The 15,080-nt window shown below is 48.8% G+C and overlaps 1 protein-coding gene across 1 annotated transcript in view; it reads right to left on the bottom strand.

Moving 5' to 3' along the window:
• Window positions 1–12,183: 12,183 nt before the first annotated feature.
• DAP (death associated protein) overlaps window positions 12,184–15,080 on the bottom strand; it is a 61,540-nt gene continuing 58,643 nt past the window's right edge. The window contains exons 3-4 of the mRNA XM_065875303.1: window positions 13,748–13,790; window positions 12,184–12,297 (exon numbers count right to left, since the gene is read on the bottom strand). Coding sequence (XP_065731375.1) covers window positions 12,184–12,297; window positions 13,748–13,790 — 157 coding nt within the window. The remainder of the gene's footprint in view (window positions 12,298–13,747; window positions 13,791–15,080) is intronic.

Raw genomic sequence — 15,080 nt, forward strand, 5'->3', positions numbered from 1 at the left:
TTAGTGTCCTCCACACCAAAGCCCCTACACTCCACGGAGGCGGGACCAGAGAGAGAAGAGCCTCACTTCGCTCTCCGTTTCTGCCCCGGGACAGCCTTGCGGACTGAGGCTGAGCCTCCATCCACGGGTCATCCAGGGTATCGAGGGCCTCCCCGTTTGGGCTGTGCTGCCTTCTGAGCTGCTCTCTGTGCGTCTCTGGAGGTCGTTCCTGGGGCCCGAGCTCTGTTCCTGGGAGATGAGCAGGGGCTGGAGGAAGCTTGAAACACACCTGGGGCAGCAGTGCGGCCCTCACTTCATCTGCCCGGGAGTCATGGGACTGACTGGCCATCAGCTGCTTCCCACTGGCTGCGGGGGGTGATGGTAGCTGTCCTGCTACCAGATGCCTCTTGGGACACTGCTGATTAGATCCTGTTGATGAGGGCACTGGTGTTTAGGAGAACGTTAAATGACAGCGGAAACGAGCTAAATCGGCTCGGTAGAAGCAGCAGTGTGGAAAATACTCTGCTTTATCAGACTCAGCCTGTCTCTCCTCCCAGAAAAGCATACGGGGAAGAAGATGCTCGGCTTGCTTAATTAAACCAAATGACAGTAGGCATATTCAAAGCTGTGTGGGGAAGGGTCTCTGGAGACAGACAGACAAAGGTCTGGTCCTGGCTTTGCTACATGTTTTCTTCGTGATCCTGGCAGGGTAGTCATTTCCTTACAGAAGAATGGGTCTCTGTGTGAATGCTACACACCCTGCTTGGTGCCCGTCCTGGGCAGAGGGATGCTGGGGGCCACTCTGAGCACAGACTCCGTGCTCATGACCTTGATTGACAGTCCTCAAGGGTTCTCCATCTCTTCTCTGCCTCCATGCCCAGCCGGTGATCAGGAATGTCTCTCAAGAACCTCAGTGACTCCCTATGGAAGGTAGATCAGCATAATATGGCCTGCAGTGGGGATGAGGCAAGATGTGTGTTTGAAAGGCCTTCTGAGTGCTAGTATCCTCCCCAGGGAGAATCAGGCCAGAGCCCTTCAGCCCCAGACCCTGTGTGAGCCCCAGTTCTGGTGAGGTGCCTCAGACCACACATGGTCTCTGAGCAGGTGGAGAGGTGATCTCAGCTCACACTGCAATCATGGTCTAGTGGACTCTATGACTTGTGCTTGACTTAGTTGCTGTGGTGTCCTCAGTGCCCAGAACAGTGTCCCAGACTGTCTGGGTCAAGATCTTTCCAACCACGGTGAGAAGGAAGAAGGGTAGCCCCAAGGATATATAATGGATTTCTCCCCAGAGCATAAGTGAAGCCTGGCTAAGAGGTCCATCCTCAGGAGGAGAACTTAGAGCTGGATTTCCATGCAGTGAAAATGAAATCTAGTCTTTCAAGATATTTACCCTTTCCTAATCTGGCCCAATGAAGACCTTCAAGAGGAATGGGTTTCAAATTTCTCCTAGGGTTACCCATCCCGAGAACAGCACCTAGACGTCTCTGAGGTGCCCATCAGGGTTTGACAACCAGAGCACCTTACTGTTCCTCCAACTCTGGGGGCCCTACTGTCACCTGGGGTGACATTTGCTGGTTGATGGGAACTGTGTAAGCAGAGGGACCTCTGAACTCTTCTGTAAGGAGACAGAGGACACCAGAGATGGCCTGGTGGTCAGAGGGTGGCGATGGAAATCAGGTGGGTGGGGGATGGATTAAGTGTGGAAATGACAGTGGAGTGTTCTGGTCTTTAAAGATTGGTGGTGGAAAGCATAGGAGTTGGTGTCAGATGGATCTTAGCTTTGCCATCTACTACTTACATAAATTATTTTTACCACGCTAGGCCTTAGTTTCCTCATCTGTATAATAGCAATAATAACAATGTCTACAAAGTAGAGTTGCTATGAGTTCCTGGTACATAGTAAATGCTCAATCAGGTGAGAAGGATGGCAGTGGTGGTGATGATGGTGATGATGACGGTGGTGATATGAAGATGTTGGTGGTAATGATGATGGTGATGGTGGTGTTGGTGATGGTGGAGGTGGTGAAAGTGGTGAGAATTATGATGATAACGGTGATGATGATGGTGGTGGTCATGATGATGGTGGTGGTGGGGGCAGTGAAGGTGAGGAGGACGATGGTGATGGTGGTGGTGATGATGGTGATTTAGGCTCAGAATCTCTTCCTGTGGGTAATCTGTCTACTTGGATGCTTTTGTGATTCATGAAAATAGTCACTCTGGTTAAGTTTATATAGTTTAAACAAAGTGTTAATTAGTAAATGCCCATTTATCATGTCTTCTCATGTGCAGGTTATCTAATTGTCCTTGAAAACTACTTGTTTATCAAACTAACGCCAGTTCTCATTCTTAGATGTTGCAGTTTTGTGCCTGCAAATTTATAATCTTTGGTTTTGTTTCATAGGAAAACTTTTTCTGGGAGATCCTTTTGATATGTTAAGAGCCTTTATGAGGATAGTTAAATGACTTATCCTATTAAGTTGAAAAAAATTAGTATTAAGTCAGAAAAAGCTTTAGCTGTGAAACCCAAACAATAAATATATGAGGGACTTTATTACTTATTTTAACTGGCAAGGTGGGCCAAGAGATGTTAAGTATACATGACGTGACATTATATGTAATTTGAGGGGGTTCCCTTATTATGCTGTATGGAAAGCTCACTATGGTTACCCCAAACACTGTTTCTTAGGTTTTGTTTATGGTTGGGTTTTTTTTTTGGTTATTGTTGTTTTTGTTCAGAGATCCTTTCTACTCTTAAAATCTCCCTTCTTAGGTCTAGTGTGTATTTGGCTGAGAGGTGGCACTTGTCAGGATGTGGGTTTCTCACACTGGTCCCATTAGGTGAGGATGGATGTTCACCCACAGCACTCTGGTTTCCAGTTTTCAGATAGACTGAGAAGGTCCGGGAACCACAAACACTTTAATAGCCTTTCTGGTTCTGATATGATACATCTGGTGCTTGTTAACTGGTGACGGGGATTGAGATGAGTCTTCCCCCAGCTGAAAGTACTGCTCATTTACACTAAATGACTTGGGTAGTCCCACACGGCTTCCCCCATTAGTAATGGCACCCTGACAAATCATGCTTTTGGGAGGTGACTGAACCTGTCAGTTGCTAGCCAACTGACGTACAGAGGCGTCAGCATCCTTGGCACCCAAGGTAGAGAATTTTGTGACAAAGCATGTGACTTTTGCAAACTTTTGTTCCATGAAATTTGTTTTTTATATGCCTTGTGATGTAATCTACATGGTGCAAGCTAAAAGTAGAACCAAGTCATTGAACATTTTCAGTACCGAGGGATGTCAGCCTCCCAGGTCTACAATTTAGGTAGTGTGGGCTTATGGGTAAGTTCCAGGGGAAAGAAATGGCCACATTCCCAAGAGTTCACAGCTAGCATCAGTCCTTCTGAGATAGAAACAAGGATTTGAGGAGGGGCAGCGGAGGGGTGGGAGTGGGAGCTATGCTAGGAGACAGGGATACAGGATGAGGACACAGACCCGGGCTGAAGGCAAGCTTCACCCACGCAAGGTTCCCCTCCCCCGAGTCAGGCTTAGCCGCTGGCTCTGCAGAGACTCATTTTCCTCTTCTGCTTCCTGCTCTGCCGCGCTTACTGATAGCTCTGAGGTTAATCAGCTTGAGACACACTCGGTCCATTTTGGAAAATAGGTTGCAATTGTTTGGAGTGGAGTTTCTATATAGATCTTCTCTGGAGAACATTAAAGTAGCTGAGCCAAAAGGCTGAGAGTCTGTCCCGCCTGTCCTGGGTGAGTGAAGCCACCCAGGGAAACTCATCTCTGCTCCTCTTTGTATCAGTGTCTGAGAAAACAATCATTATGCTGTAGATCTGTTGCACGCTCTCCCTGGAGGAAAAGACTTGCTTTATCTAGAATTTTCCATTGCATCCAGGAGCAAATCTGCATCATAGCAATTTGTTGTTTTCTGCTCCAGGGACTGAAAAGCATACACAAGCTTGAGCTACTTTAGCTGCTTCCATGAAATGTGCCCTTGTCACTGACACACATGTAAAACTTTTTTCAAGATTCAAGGATGAGGGGAATTTGCCTTTAATTGTTTAATTGCATTACTATAAGAACAGGACCAATAGAATTCCTCAACCTCGGTACTGCTGACGTTTTGGTCTGGATACTTCTTTGTTGCAGGGGCAGTCCTGCACATGGTAGGATTTGTATGAGCATCCCTGGCCTCCACTCACTAGATGCTACCTGCTAGCATCCCCCTCCTCTCTAATCCCCAGCTGTGACAACCAAAGATGTCTTGAGACATCACCCGGTGTTCTCCAGGGCTAACATTGCCCACGCACCCCACCCTTCCGGTGGAAATCACTGCCCTAGAGATAATGAAGATCCTTACTAATACTCCAAGCGCATGACGTGCTCTCAATGCATTTCTATTTAAAGAATGACACAAAGAGGTTTCTGGTTAATTTGCACAGAAGCTGAGCCCTTGTGCTATAAAATGTTGAACTCTCTTTTTTAGGTGACCCTCGGCAACACAGAATGACAAAGCTGAAATGTAATCAAAAAGCTCGTTCAAGGCTCTGGGTAGAGTTCCAAATCCTCCAGATTATATGAGTTCATTATATTAGTTCATGTTGGGTCTCTTCTAGTGGACAAATTGGATTTTTTTTTTAAAGCATGGCAGTTGGATTTATAATAATATTTAGGATTAAAAGGGAGGATGAGGGAAAACCTATCTTCTCTTGTCATGAATGCCCTTAATCGAATTTTAGAATGTCTGTTTGGAAGAGCAAGTTAAATGTTGCTCAGACAGAATGTAGTAAAGATGAGGACTTCCCCGGTGGTGCAGTGGTTAAGAATCTACCTGCCAATGCTGGGGACATGGGTTCGAGCCCTGGTCTGGGAAGATTCCACATGCCGCAGAGCAACTAAGCCTGTGCACCGCAACTACTGAGCCTGCACTCTAGAGCCCGTGCGCCACAACTACTGAAGCCCGCGCACCTAGAGCCTGTGCTTCGCAACAAGAGAAGACACCACAATGAGAAGCCTGTGCATTGCAAACTAAGAGTAGCCCCCGCTCACCACAACTAGAGAAAGCCCACGTGTAGCAACGGAGACCCAACACAGCCACAAATTTAAAAAGATACAAAAAAAATTAAAAAAAAGAATGTAGTGAACATGTGCAGATGCTTCCACGTGGTCAAAGTAAAAACAGATCCAAGATGCTCAAGGATCCCAAGAAAAATGAGCTACAGTGAACTCCTGTGATGGTTCATTTTATGTGTTAACTTGGCTGGGCCATGATGCCTAGATATTTGGTCAAACACTATTCTGGATGTTTCTGTGAGGGTGTTTTTGGTTGAGATTCACATTTAAATCAGTGAACTCTGAGTGAAGCAGTTTACCTTCCATAATGTGGGTGGGCCTCATCCAATCACTTGAAGGCCTGAAGAGAACACAAGACTGTCCTCCTCAGAGAAGAGTGAAAGCTGCCAGCAGAATGCCTTTGGACTTGAACTGCATTGGCTCTTCTCCCCGCTGGCCCACCCTGCAGATTTTGGACTTGTGAGCCTCCATAATCACATGAACCAATTCTTTAAATCTCTTTATCTATCCATCTATCTATTATCTACCTGCTTCTTTATATCTATTCTATCTATCTATCTATCATCTACCTAGTTCTTTATATCTATCATCTATCAATCTATCATCTATCCATCTATATCTACCTATCATCTATCATCTATCATTTATCACCTATCTACCTATCATCTATCTATCCATCTATCTATCCATCTATCTATCCATCCATCTACCCATCCATCTACCCATCCATCTATCCATCCATCCATCTATCCATCTATCATCTATCCATCAATCTATCACCCATCCCCTGTTGCTCTGTCTCTATGGAGAACCCCGGCTAATACAACTGCTGAGGCTATTTCCAGTGCCCAGCATTTCCTGTTAACCGCCACCATCCCCTCACCTTCTCTCCGCTCTTCAGGAGCGTAAGGCTGTAGACGCCTCCTGGGAGGGTTTACGAAATGCTTTTTGGTTTTTTGTTTTGTTTTTGTTTTTATACTGCAGAGGCAGCAGCATGCCAAGTCTTGGGGAAGAAAAGTTTACTTTGGGGTTTGTAGAGGGAAGCATTTAACCAGCATGGCAGCTGTGAAGTTAGAAAAAGCTGCAGGACCACAGAAGAACCCCACAGACTGCAGAGGCAAGAGGCAGATGTTTCCAAAAGAATTCATTGATTAAAAACCCTCTGGGTCTGGCAGTATCTCCCCCCACCCAGGCCCTCCCCGCTGCCCTTTCTCGGGGTGCCCGAGCCCGCCGCCCATAGGGGTCGGGCAGTCCCTCCACGTCACGTGGGCCTGTCACACCTGCAGCCTTTCTCCTGAGCACACACGGGCTCACTGCATCCACACCTGGCTTGTGGAAGAGCCAGGACCAGGTCCGGGAGCAGGCTCGTTTCAGGCTGGCGTGCGCTGGTGCACGCTTGAGTCAGCGTAACCTATTAGTGTGTGCTAAACGCTCATCTCAGGGCCGGGTTTCCTTTGCACCTGCCCCTCAGACTCCTGGCATGTGCTTTAATCGGGTGGAGTCTCATGGTATCTCTGGTCCTACATCATAAACGAACAACAACCACAATAATGATGGTAAGCTAACATCAACTGAACGCTCGTGCAGCCCCATCAGGGAGGTTCTGGAGGGTTCCTCTTGCTGGTGATGAAGCTGGGCGCCGAGAAGAAAACCCCGCTGCCCAGGTCCTGCAGGTACCGAGTGGGGACGTGGGCATGGACTCCGAGGGCGCATGCTTGCTCCCCGGCTGTACCGCCGGCTCGCACAGCTCCATCAGGGGCTGACTCTGGTTTGAGGATGCAGCTGAGGCGTCCTCTGAAGCCGGCAGGCATGGATGCCGCAGGCGTGGACCTGAGGACCAGCACAGTTCTTTCTCCCTGGACCCGGGGAGGAAATGTCCCAGGGCTTCTCAGCCCCCAAGGAGGGCACATGCCAAGAAGGGAGCTGGTCTCCCCAGGTCTGGCCAGGGCAGCAGTGGGCCTCACACATGGCCCACCGGGGGCTTGGCAAGGGGGTGTCTGCTTCCCGGGTGACCCTGGGTGGGCACGGGGCTCTGGGTCCCAGGGGCGGCGGCCAGGTGAGGCGGTGGCATGGGAAGGCGATGTGCTCTGCTCAATAACCTCTCAAGGCTGGACTTGATCTGGTAACGCTTGTAAGCTGTGAGGGGACTTCTTGCCAAAACCATTCAAGGACTGAGCTTCGTACTGGGGTGACATGAGCCCAGAGACGGGGGGCACAGCGTGCTGGAGCCGGGGCAAAAGCCAGCCTTGTCGACCTCTGGGTCACACGGAGCCCGCAGAGGGTCCTTTGGTCCTCAGGATGTCCGTCCCCACTCCACTGACCACTAACTGGGCCTCCGGCCTCCTCTGTGCTTCCTTGCTGCTGTTCTGGCACACAGTCTAGACTGGCACTGATCCAACCATCCCCTTCTGGAATCTTCTCTCCTTGCTAACCCCCAGTCTCTGCACCATCCCAGCATGTTTTCCATGTTGGAAGCCCTGTTCTACTGATACTGGTTTCCATGTTAACCAGGAGGTTAATCTCCACAATTTTCTTTTCATGTTTACAAGACGCTGCGTACAAAATGGCCCATTTAGACAGGCGGAGAACTGAGGTCCCGAGATGCTAGTTGAGGAACTTCTCGCTCCAGTAGGGGCCAGGTGTGAACCAGGCAGGTGTGAGGCTGCCGCAGTGCAAAGCCCACCACCCCACACTCTTCCTCAAGCCCCCCCCCATCACTTTACAGTTACCGGTGACTTCCTTACGGCTCCCATAAGGAGGTGTACGATTCCATGGGTCTAGCATATTCACAGACATGTGCGAGCATCCTCTCAGTTGATTTTAGAACATTTCCATCACCTGAAAAAGAAACCGTTTCCTTTAGCTCTCACCCCCTGTATCCTCCCTGCCCGCTCACCAGCTCTGAGCAGCTGCTGTCTCTAGATATTTCCCTATTCTGGACATTTCACATAAATGGAATCGTATAATACGTGGTCTTCTGTGGCTGGCTTCTTTCACCGAGCATGTTTTCAAGGTTCACTCGTATTGCGCCGTATATCAGTACTGCATTCCTTTGTATGGACAAATAATGGAATAATATTTTACAGTGGAATATTATTCCATTTGCGTGTGTGTGTGTGTGTGTGTGTGTGTATATAACATTTTGTTTATTCATTCCTCAGTTGATGGACCTATTTGGGTTGTTTCTACCTTTTGGCTGTTATATGTAATGCTGTCCTAAACATCTGTGTACAAGTTTTTGCATAGACACTTGTTTTCATTTCTTTCAGGTATATACCTAGGAATAGATATTCTGGGTCACACGGTAACTCTATGTTTAATCGTCTGAAGAACTGCCAGACTGTTTTCCCAAGGACTGCGCCATCTTACATTCTCTGTATGAGGCACGGTATGAGGGTTCTGATTTCTCCACATCTTCATCAACGCTTGTTATTATTTGGATTTTTGATCCTGGCCATCTTCGTGGGTGTGAAGTGGTATCTCACTGTGATTTCGATTTGCATCTCTCTGGTGACTCATATCGAGCATCTTTCAGGTATTTATTGGCCATTTGTGTATCTTCCCTGGACAAGCGTTGGCTAACAATGACTCTGGACCCTGGGCACCAAGCTTCAGTCTTCCCATCTGTAAAATGGGATGACCACTGCCCATGCAGCACTCTTACAAAAGACAAGGTGTAGGCTGTAGAAACACTGTGACTCTGATCTGAGGACACGTGCGGTTGAGAACTGCAGTCTCAGGAGCTACTGAAACCGGGGGTAGACAGCCCCCTGTAGCCTGGGGGTACCCATCCCTTGGCACCTCTGCCCTGCTCTCCTCCCCTTACCCCTGCACACAGGCTTTGACTGCTCCGTGGCCAGCAACACTGTAACGAAATCTGTGGCGGGTGAAGCCTTCTCATAGTAAAGCTCATTCAGGAAAGCAATTTACCAAATGAACAGCTGTTCAAATGCTGTGAGCGGGGAGATAGGTTTCTGGCTTTTCAGCATATGGTTGATGTCCTGAGTTGAATAGTGTCTCTCCCAGAAGACACTATTTCGGGTCCTAACCCCCAGTGTCTGTGAATACGACCTTATTTGGAAACAGGGTCCTTGCAGATCTAATTTGTTGAGATGAGGTCACACTGGATCAGGGTGGGCTCTGGTCCAGCGACCGTTGTCCTTAGAAGGGGAAGGAAATTTGGACACAGATACACAAGAAGACGTCCATGTGACAACAGAAGCAGAGACTGAACTTATGCTGTGACAAGTTGATGATCGCCAAGCATTGCCAGCAGCTGCCACGAGTGGAAGGGGCCGAGAATGACCCTCGCCTGGAGCCTTCTGGGGGAATATGGCCCTGCCCACACCTTGACTGCAAACTTCTAGCATCCAGAGCTGTGAGGTAACACATTTCCATTGTTTTAAGCCACCCAGTGTGTGGTACTTTGTTATGGTGGCAATGGGGAACTAACACAGGTGACAATGACGTCAGTTAACAATGTGCAAAAGCCCTGGGGTGGGGGGGGATCCTGCTCCACGGTGAGTCTGTGTTTGGCATGTCTATTCATATTTATGTACCGAGAATGACTCTCTACCCAGTGATACTGAATGCATAAGACCCTCACTCCATCCTCAGGTTATTGGGTTGGCCAAAACGTTCATTCGGGTTCTCCTGTAAGATGTTACAGAAAAAAACCTGAATGAACTTCTTGGCCAACCCAACAGTAAGGGAGATGGATGCGTGAATACAAACTGCAGGGCCCAGAGGTGACCCTAAGGGGTAAGGAGAGGTGAGGCTTGTTGGGAGATGCAGACTCTGGCCATACCTGCCACCCCCAGGCTCAGGGTTGCCAGGCTGCCCCCGAGGTCCTCATCAGGTGAAAACACCTCAGAGTCTCTCCCAACTCAAATGTGTAGTCTGATTCTGGATCTTGAGGTTTAGTGATTGTGATTATTTTCTCATCCTGATCATAAAGCTTCCAGAAGACCTTTGGATAAATTAGTTTATTCATCAAAAGCTGCATACAGCCATCCCCGGGCTTACTACTAATCATTCCTTCTAAGTCTGTTCCCAAAGGGCCTTCCCAGCACGGGGCCAGCTGCTGAACCCAAGGAATGCGTTTTAATCCACTGCATTAAGCTTTTCCATTTTATGACATTTTAAAGTAGACGATTAGACTCAAGGTGCCTGCTGTCCAATAGTTTGGCTTTGTGTCTGGGAAACAGTTTGTGAAAATACCCCTCATTTTTGCATGTTCGTATTTCTATTGAAACCATCTTGCAACTCCAATAAAATGAGAAGGAAAAGTCTCTGAGATGTAAGAAAAAACAAACCATGAGAAGAAATGCAGGAGCTTTATTATAATCATTATTCTTCTTGAGGTTAACCATCGATAAACTCATTCAGAAGAACATTTTGCTTTCAGTGATCTACAGATACATGCCAGATGTAGCTAAAAGGACAAGAAAAATGCACCTTGGGAAACAGCATGGCAGTCCTGGCTGCCACACTAAAAAGTATCAAGGATGCGTCTTCATCTCTGCACCAGAGGGTGCAGTGGTCCACAGACTGACCTAGTGCTGCCTGTTCTCAGCATCCTTCTGAGATGCCGGCTCCAGGAGACGGCCGGGAGGAGGCTGCCCGCCCTATCTGCATCTCTAAAAGCCAGCCTCAGTTTTTAGCAACATCTCAGCGATTAAGAAGTATGAGAGGTGACTACACGGTGCCTTGAGGGTGAGACCCCGGCTGCCGCAAGTCAGTGAGATGGGAAACCAAATGTTGCCTTTAGGATGTTAAGCAGGGCCAGCTTTTTCCTTAGGAAAGGGTGAGAGCTGGGTCTGCTAGGTCTGTGTCACCTTTACCGGTCACGGACGTGGAGCTGGAAAGGGCATCAGAAAGGCTGTGGTGTGCGCACTGCTGACCCCGCGGCAAACACCATGCTGGCAAGCGTGCCAGCTGGGCTACACCCTCTCCCAAAGCATCTGCTCCGGGAGATTTGAACATCTGAGTAAACGAGCCCATTGGCTTTTCAGAAAAGCAGAGCACCCAATAGCCATCAGCCACCGAGCAGTCTAAGGCAGCTTTGGGTAGGAAACCCGGGCAGAAAGCGTAGGATAATTTGAGAGGCCCAAGTGAACACGGGCCCAGGTACATGTGCCCTTGGGCAGAGGGAGTTCCTGACACTTCGACTGATGGACAAACAGGCTTTTCTAGCTCAAATGGCACGTGGTAATTCTACTTTGCCCTAGGGAGACAAAGGGCAGGTTCTCGTCTCGTCTTCCCACGTGGTCAGTGCTTTTGCTCTAGTGTTCCAGAATTAGCTAGGCATCTATTCCTCCACCTGGTCAGTGATCACTCCCAGAGCTCAAGAGCAGCTCTAGAGGTGATTACTGAAAAAATGAAGGTTTGCCTTGATTTCGCGGCAAGCCTGTCTGGATGGTGGGGCAATGCAGGACTTGGGACCCACACTGAGAAACCTCATTCTGGAAGTATTCCCTTTGGGCAAATTTTTCAGCAAGATGACCCCTGGAATGAAAGAGCCGTTTCAAAGCTGTAAGCTTTTCCCTGGTTTTCCTGGGAGTGCTTGGTGTCGCCCTGTGCTGTGATCCCTCATCACACAAAGGAGAGAAATGCAGTGACGCTGTTGCCTGTTTCAAAAGTCTCCCCTGCTCAGTTTTTCTGTAATTAACGCTCTCATCTCTTTCTCTCCCCACTAGGTATTAAGACTTTATTGTCCTCTTACCGAAAAGCATGAAATGATTGAGTTTTCCCCTGACCTGATCTAACCCTCCCAAATTTGTGCCCGCTTGTTTTTAAGACCAGGGCAACTGATAAACCGGAACTGAAGCTAAACTCTGAACAATTCCATTTCACTCAAGTCTTAGCAAGTTCTGCTAACGGCACTTGTAGCGCCAGTGATTCGCAGACAACATCTGCCAGGACTCCCTGGAAACAAGCTTTGGGGTCTGATTCTAGCTTTAGATATGGAAATTCAAGGCAAAGGAAGGGGCGCTTTGCTCTGTCTTAAATTTCCCAAGGGAGCAGTGTCTTGAAGAAAATACCAGTTCTCTTTGCTGGGGAAATACCAAGTGTCGGGGAACTGAGGCCCGGCTGGTGAGGGTGCTGGGTCCTCGCCAGTCACTTGCGAGGCTGCTGGATGTGCTGTGTCCTCGGGGAAGAGTGCTTGTCTATGGAGGCGTGGGGCTTCTGGTGGGCCACCTGGGCAGCCGCCGGGGGGAAGTCCTTGTCGCCCTGGCGGGAGACACGGAAAGCACTGGCTCATCGACCGTGAACAGCTGAGTGAGTACGTGAAGCAAGACGCAAACCCAGCATCTTCTGGCTTCCCTCTGGGGACGGGGCGGGTGGGTGATGGAGTGGGGAACCTGTCGGCAGGTAGAAGCCTGTCTCCTGGGACTGCTGGGGGTCCTGAAGCTCTCTGGAGAGCCCAAGCAGGCACCAAGGCCCGTGTCCCTTCCAGAAGGTGAGAAAGCTCGCTGTCTCTGCCGCCACGCCATGGGATAAGGTACCATATGACTCACTCAGAACTAAGCTGGGTGTTGGATGGCTTTCTTCTGCTAGAACAGTTCTTGTGATTTTTTTTTGAATTGAGGGGCAAGACAGAACCAAATCCAGGGTCTTAAATTCAGATTTGCTGCCACAGCTGCGAGCTGGGCCTGGAGCGCTCGTTGGGAAGGAAACACACAGGGCAGGGCTGGAAGCTGTGAGATAAGCCAGGTTCAACCAGCCGAGTCTCAGAGAAGGTACCCGGCTGTTTTTCATGGAGGAATTGCCTTCTTGTGCATTTGTGACAGGGGCTGGGGTCCAGCCCACCCCAGGCAGGACAGAGCCATGGTGAGCTCTTGGCTGAGCTGTGGGGTGACCTCAGATTTGTGTGGGCATTTAACTTCCTCGCACGTAGTAGATGTGCCATCCGTCTGTCCCAGGGTCCCTGGATGGCTGTGCTGAGCTCTCCCCAACAGTGGCATTTTCTTTACACATCATATGCTAAGGGCTCGAATGGGCTGTGAGCCGCAGATCAATGGATAGAATTAGTGCACTGTCCCCCACATGGGGGCTTGCTGGGGGGAGGTCTGCAGTTACAAAACCGTTAGGTCTCACAAGAAGAGGGGGCTCTTGAAAGGCAAAGAGAGTGACCCAAACCCATCAGTTTGGTTCAGAGGGCAGCAACTATCTTCTGTAATGGGCCAGAGAGTAAATATTTTAGGCTTTTCAGGTCATACTCTCTGCACTCTGCCAGTGCAGCATGAAAGGACCGTAGATGATATACATCCATGAATAGCAAGGCTGTGTGCCACTAAAACTTTATCCATGGACACAGAAATTTAAAGTCCATGTAACTTTCACATCACGCCATATAGTTCTTATTTCAAATTTTCAACCGTTTAAAATGTAAAAACAGTCTCAGCTCACAGATCACCCTGAAAGCCTTTGCCGACCCTGGCTGAGCCTAAAGAGAAGGGAGACGGGCGAGGACAGAGGAGAGGCAGCTGCACCAGCTCGGGCTCCACGTCACCACCGTCCCATCTGCCCCTGACGGGCGGATGTGCAGAAGCACGCTCCATGGACAGGGGGTGATTGATTAAGTGACCTCCAGACCTGGGTGGACAGGTGGGGTTGAATAAGGACAGGAGGAATCAGGACATCGCGGGCTGAGGCCTCAATGTGATGAAAGGGCTCTTACCCGGGCGATAACACCGGAGATGAACACGGTCGGTCTGGGTGGACTGGAAGACAAGAAGGAAAACGCATTGACCATCACGACTGACAACAGAGGCACACGCAGGTGACGAGAACGTGGAGACTGGTTTCAGGGCCGTGTGACAAACAAGGACCCTCGGGAGGGCGCGGGAAGCGGGAGGCACACCTCTTCCCGTTATTTCATCACATGGACCCGCTGGCTGCTGCACTCGGGACACTCGCGGGTCCTCCTCCTGCGGAGGCTGAGCTCAGGCAGAGAGCGGAGAGCGATCGTAGCAGACAGCGGGCGCGTCACCAAAGGGCCCTCTTTCGGTTTTTGGTTAATCCTTAAACTGTAACTGTGGGCAAGCGCAGTAGTTTTGGTCTCAAGAGATATGGACCTGGGTGCTCCCCGGAGCAGGGGAGGAGCAGGGTCATGCTGGATAAATGGGAGACTCCAACCAGGGAGCTTCCTGTCCTATGGGCTGAGGGGCTACCCTTTCAGAGTCCTCGCAGAGTCCACGGCTTCCGGAAGCTTCTAACAGGGGAGATCCCAGAGCCTATGCAAAGCTCCTGGCCCCTACGGGACCCCAAGTATTAAAAACATTTGGTCCTTTGTATATATGTACCACATCTTCTTTATCCAATCCTCCACTGATGGACATTTAGGTTGCCTCTATGTCCTGGCTATTGTAAATAGTACTGCAGTGACACACACACACACACACACACACACACACACACACACACACACACACAATGGAATATTACTCAGCCATAAAAAAGAATGAAATAATGCCGTTTGCAGCAGCATGGAGGGACTTGGAGATCGTCATACTGAGTGAAGTCAGAGAAAGACAAATATCATATGATTTCACTTATATGTGGAATCTAAAAAAAGGGTACAAATGAACTTATCTGCAAAATAGAAAGAGTCACAGATGTAGAAAACAAACTTATGGTTAGAAGCAGGTGAGGGGAGCTAGGGATAAACTGGGAGATTGGGATTGACATATACACACTACTATATATAAAATAGATAACTAATAAGGACCTACTGTATAGCACAGGGAACTCTACTCAATACTCTGTAATGACCTACATGGGAAAAGAATCTAAAAAAGAGTGGGTATATGTATATGTAAAATTGATTCACTTTGCTGTACACCTGAAACAAACACAACATTGTAAATCAACTATAATCCAATATAAATTAAAAAAAAAAAAAGTAAGGTCCTTGTGAAGCTCTTGCCATTTCTTAACCTCTTTCATGGTACTTAGCTGGCCCACCCTGTCACCAATACCGAGGGGACGGAATATAGGATCAAAGCAGTACA

This window comes from Phocoena phocoena, chromosome 3 (genome assembly GCF_963924675.1).
Source record: "Phocoena phocoena chromosome 3, mPhoPho1.1, whole genome shotgun sequence".
NCBI classification, from domain to species: domain Eukaryota; kingdom Metazoa; phylum Chordata; class Mammalia; order Artiodactyla; family Phocoenidae; genus Phocoena; species Phocoena phocoena.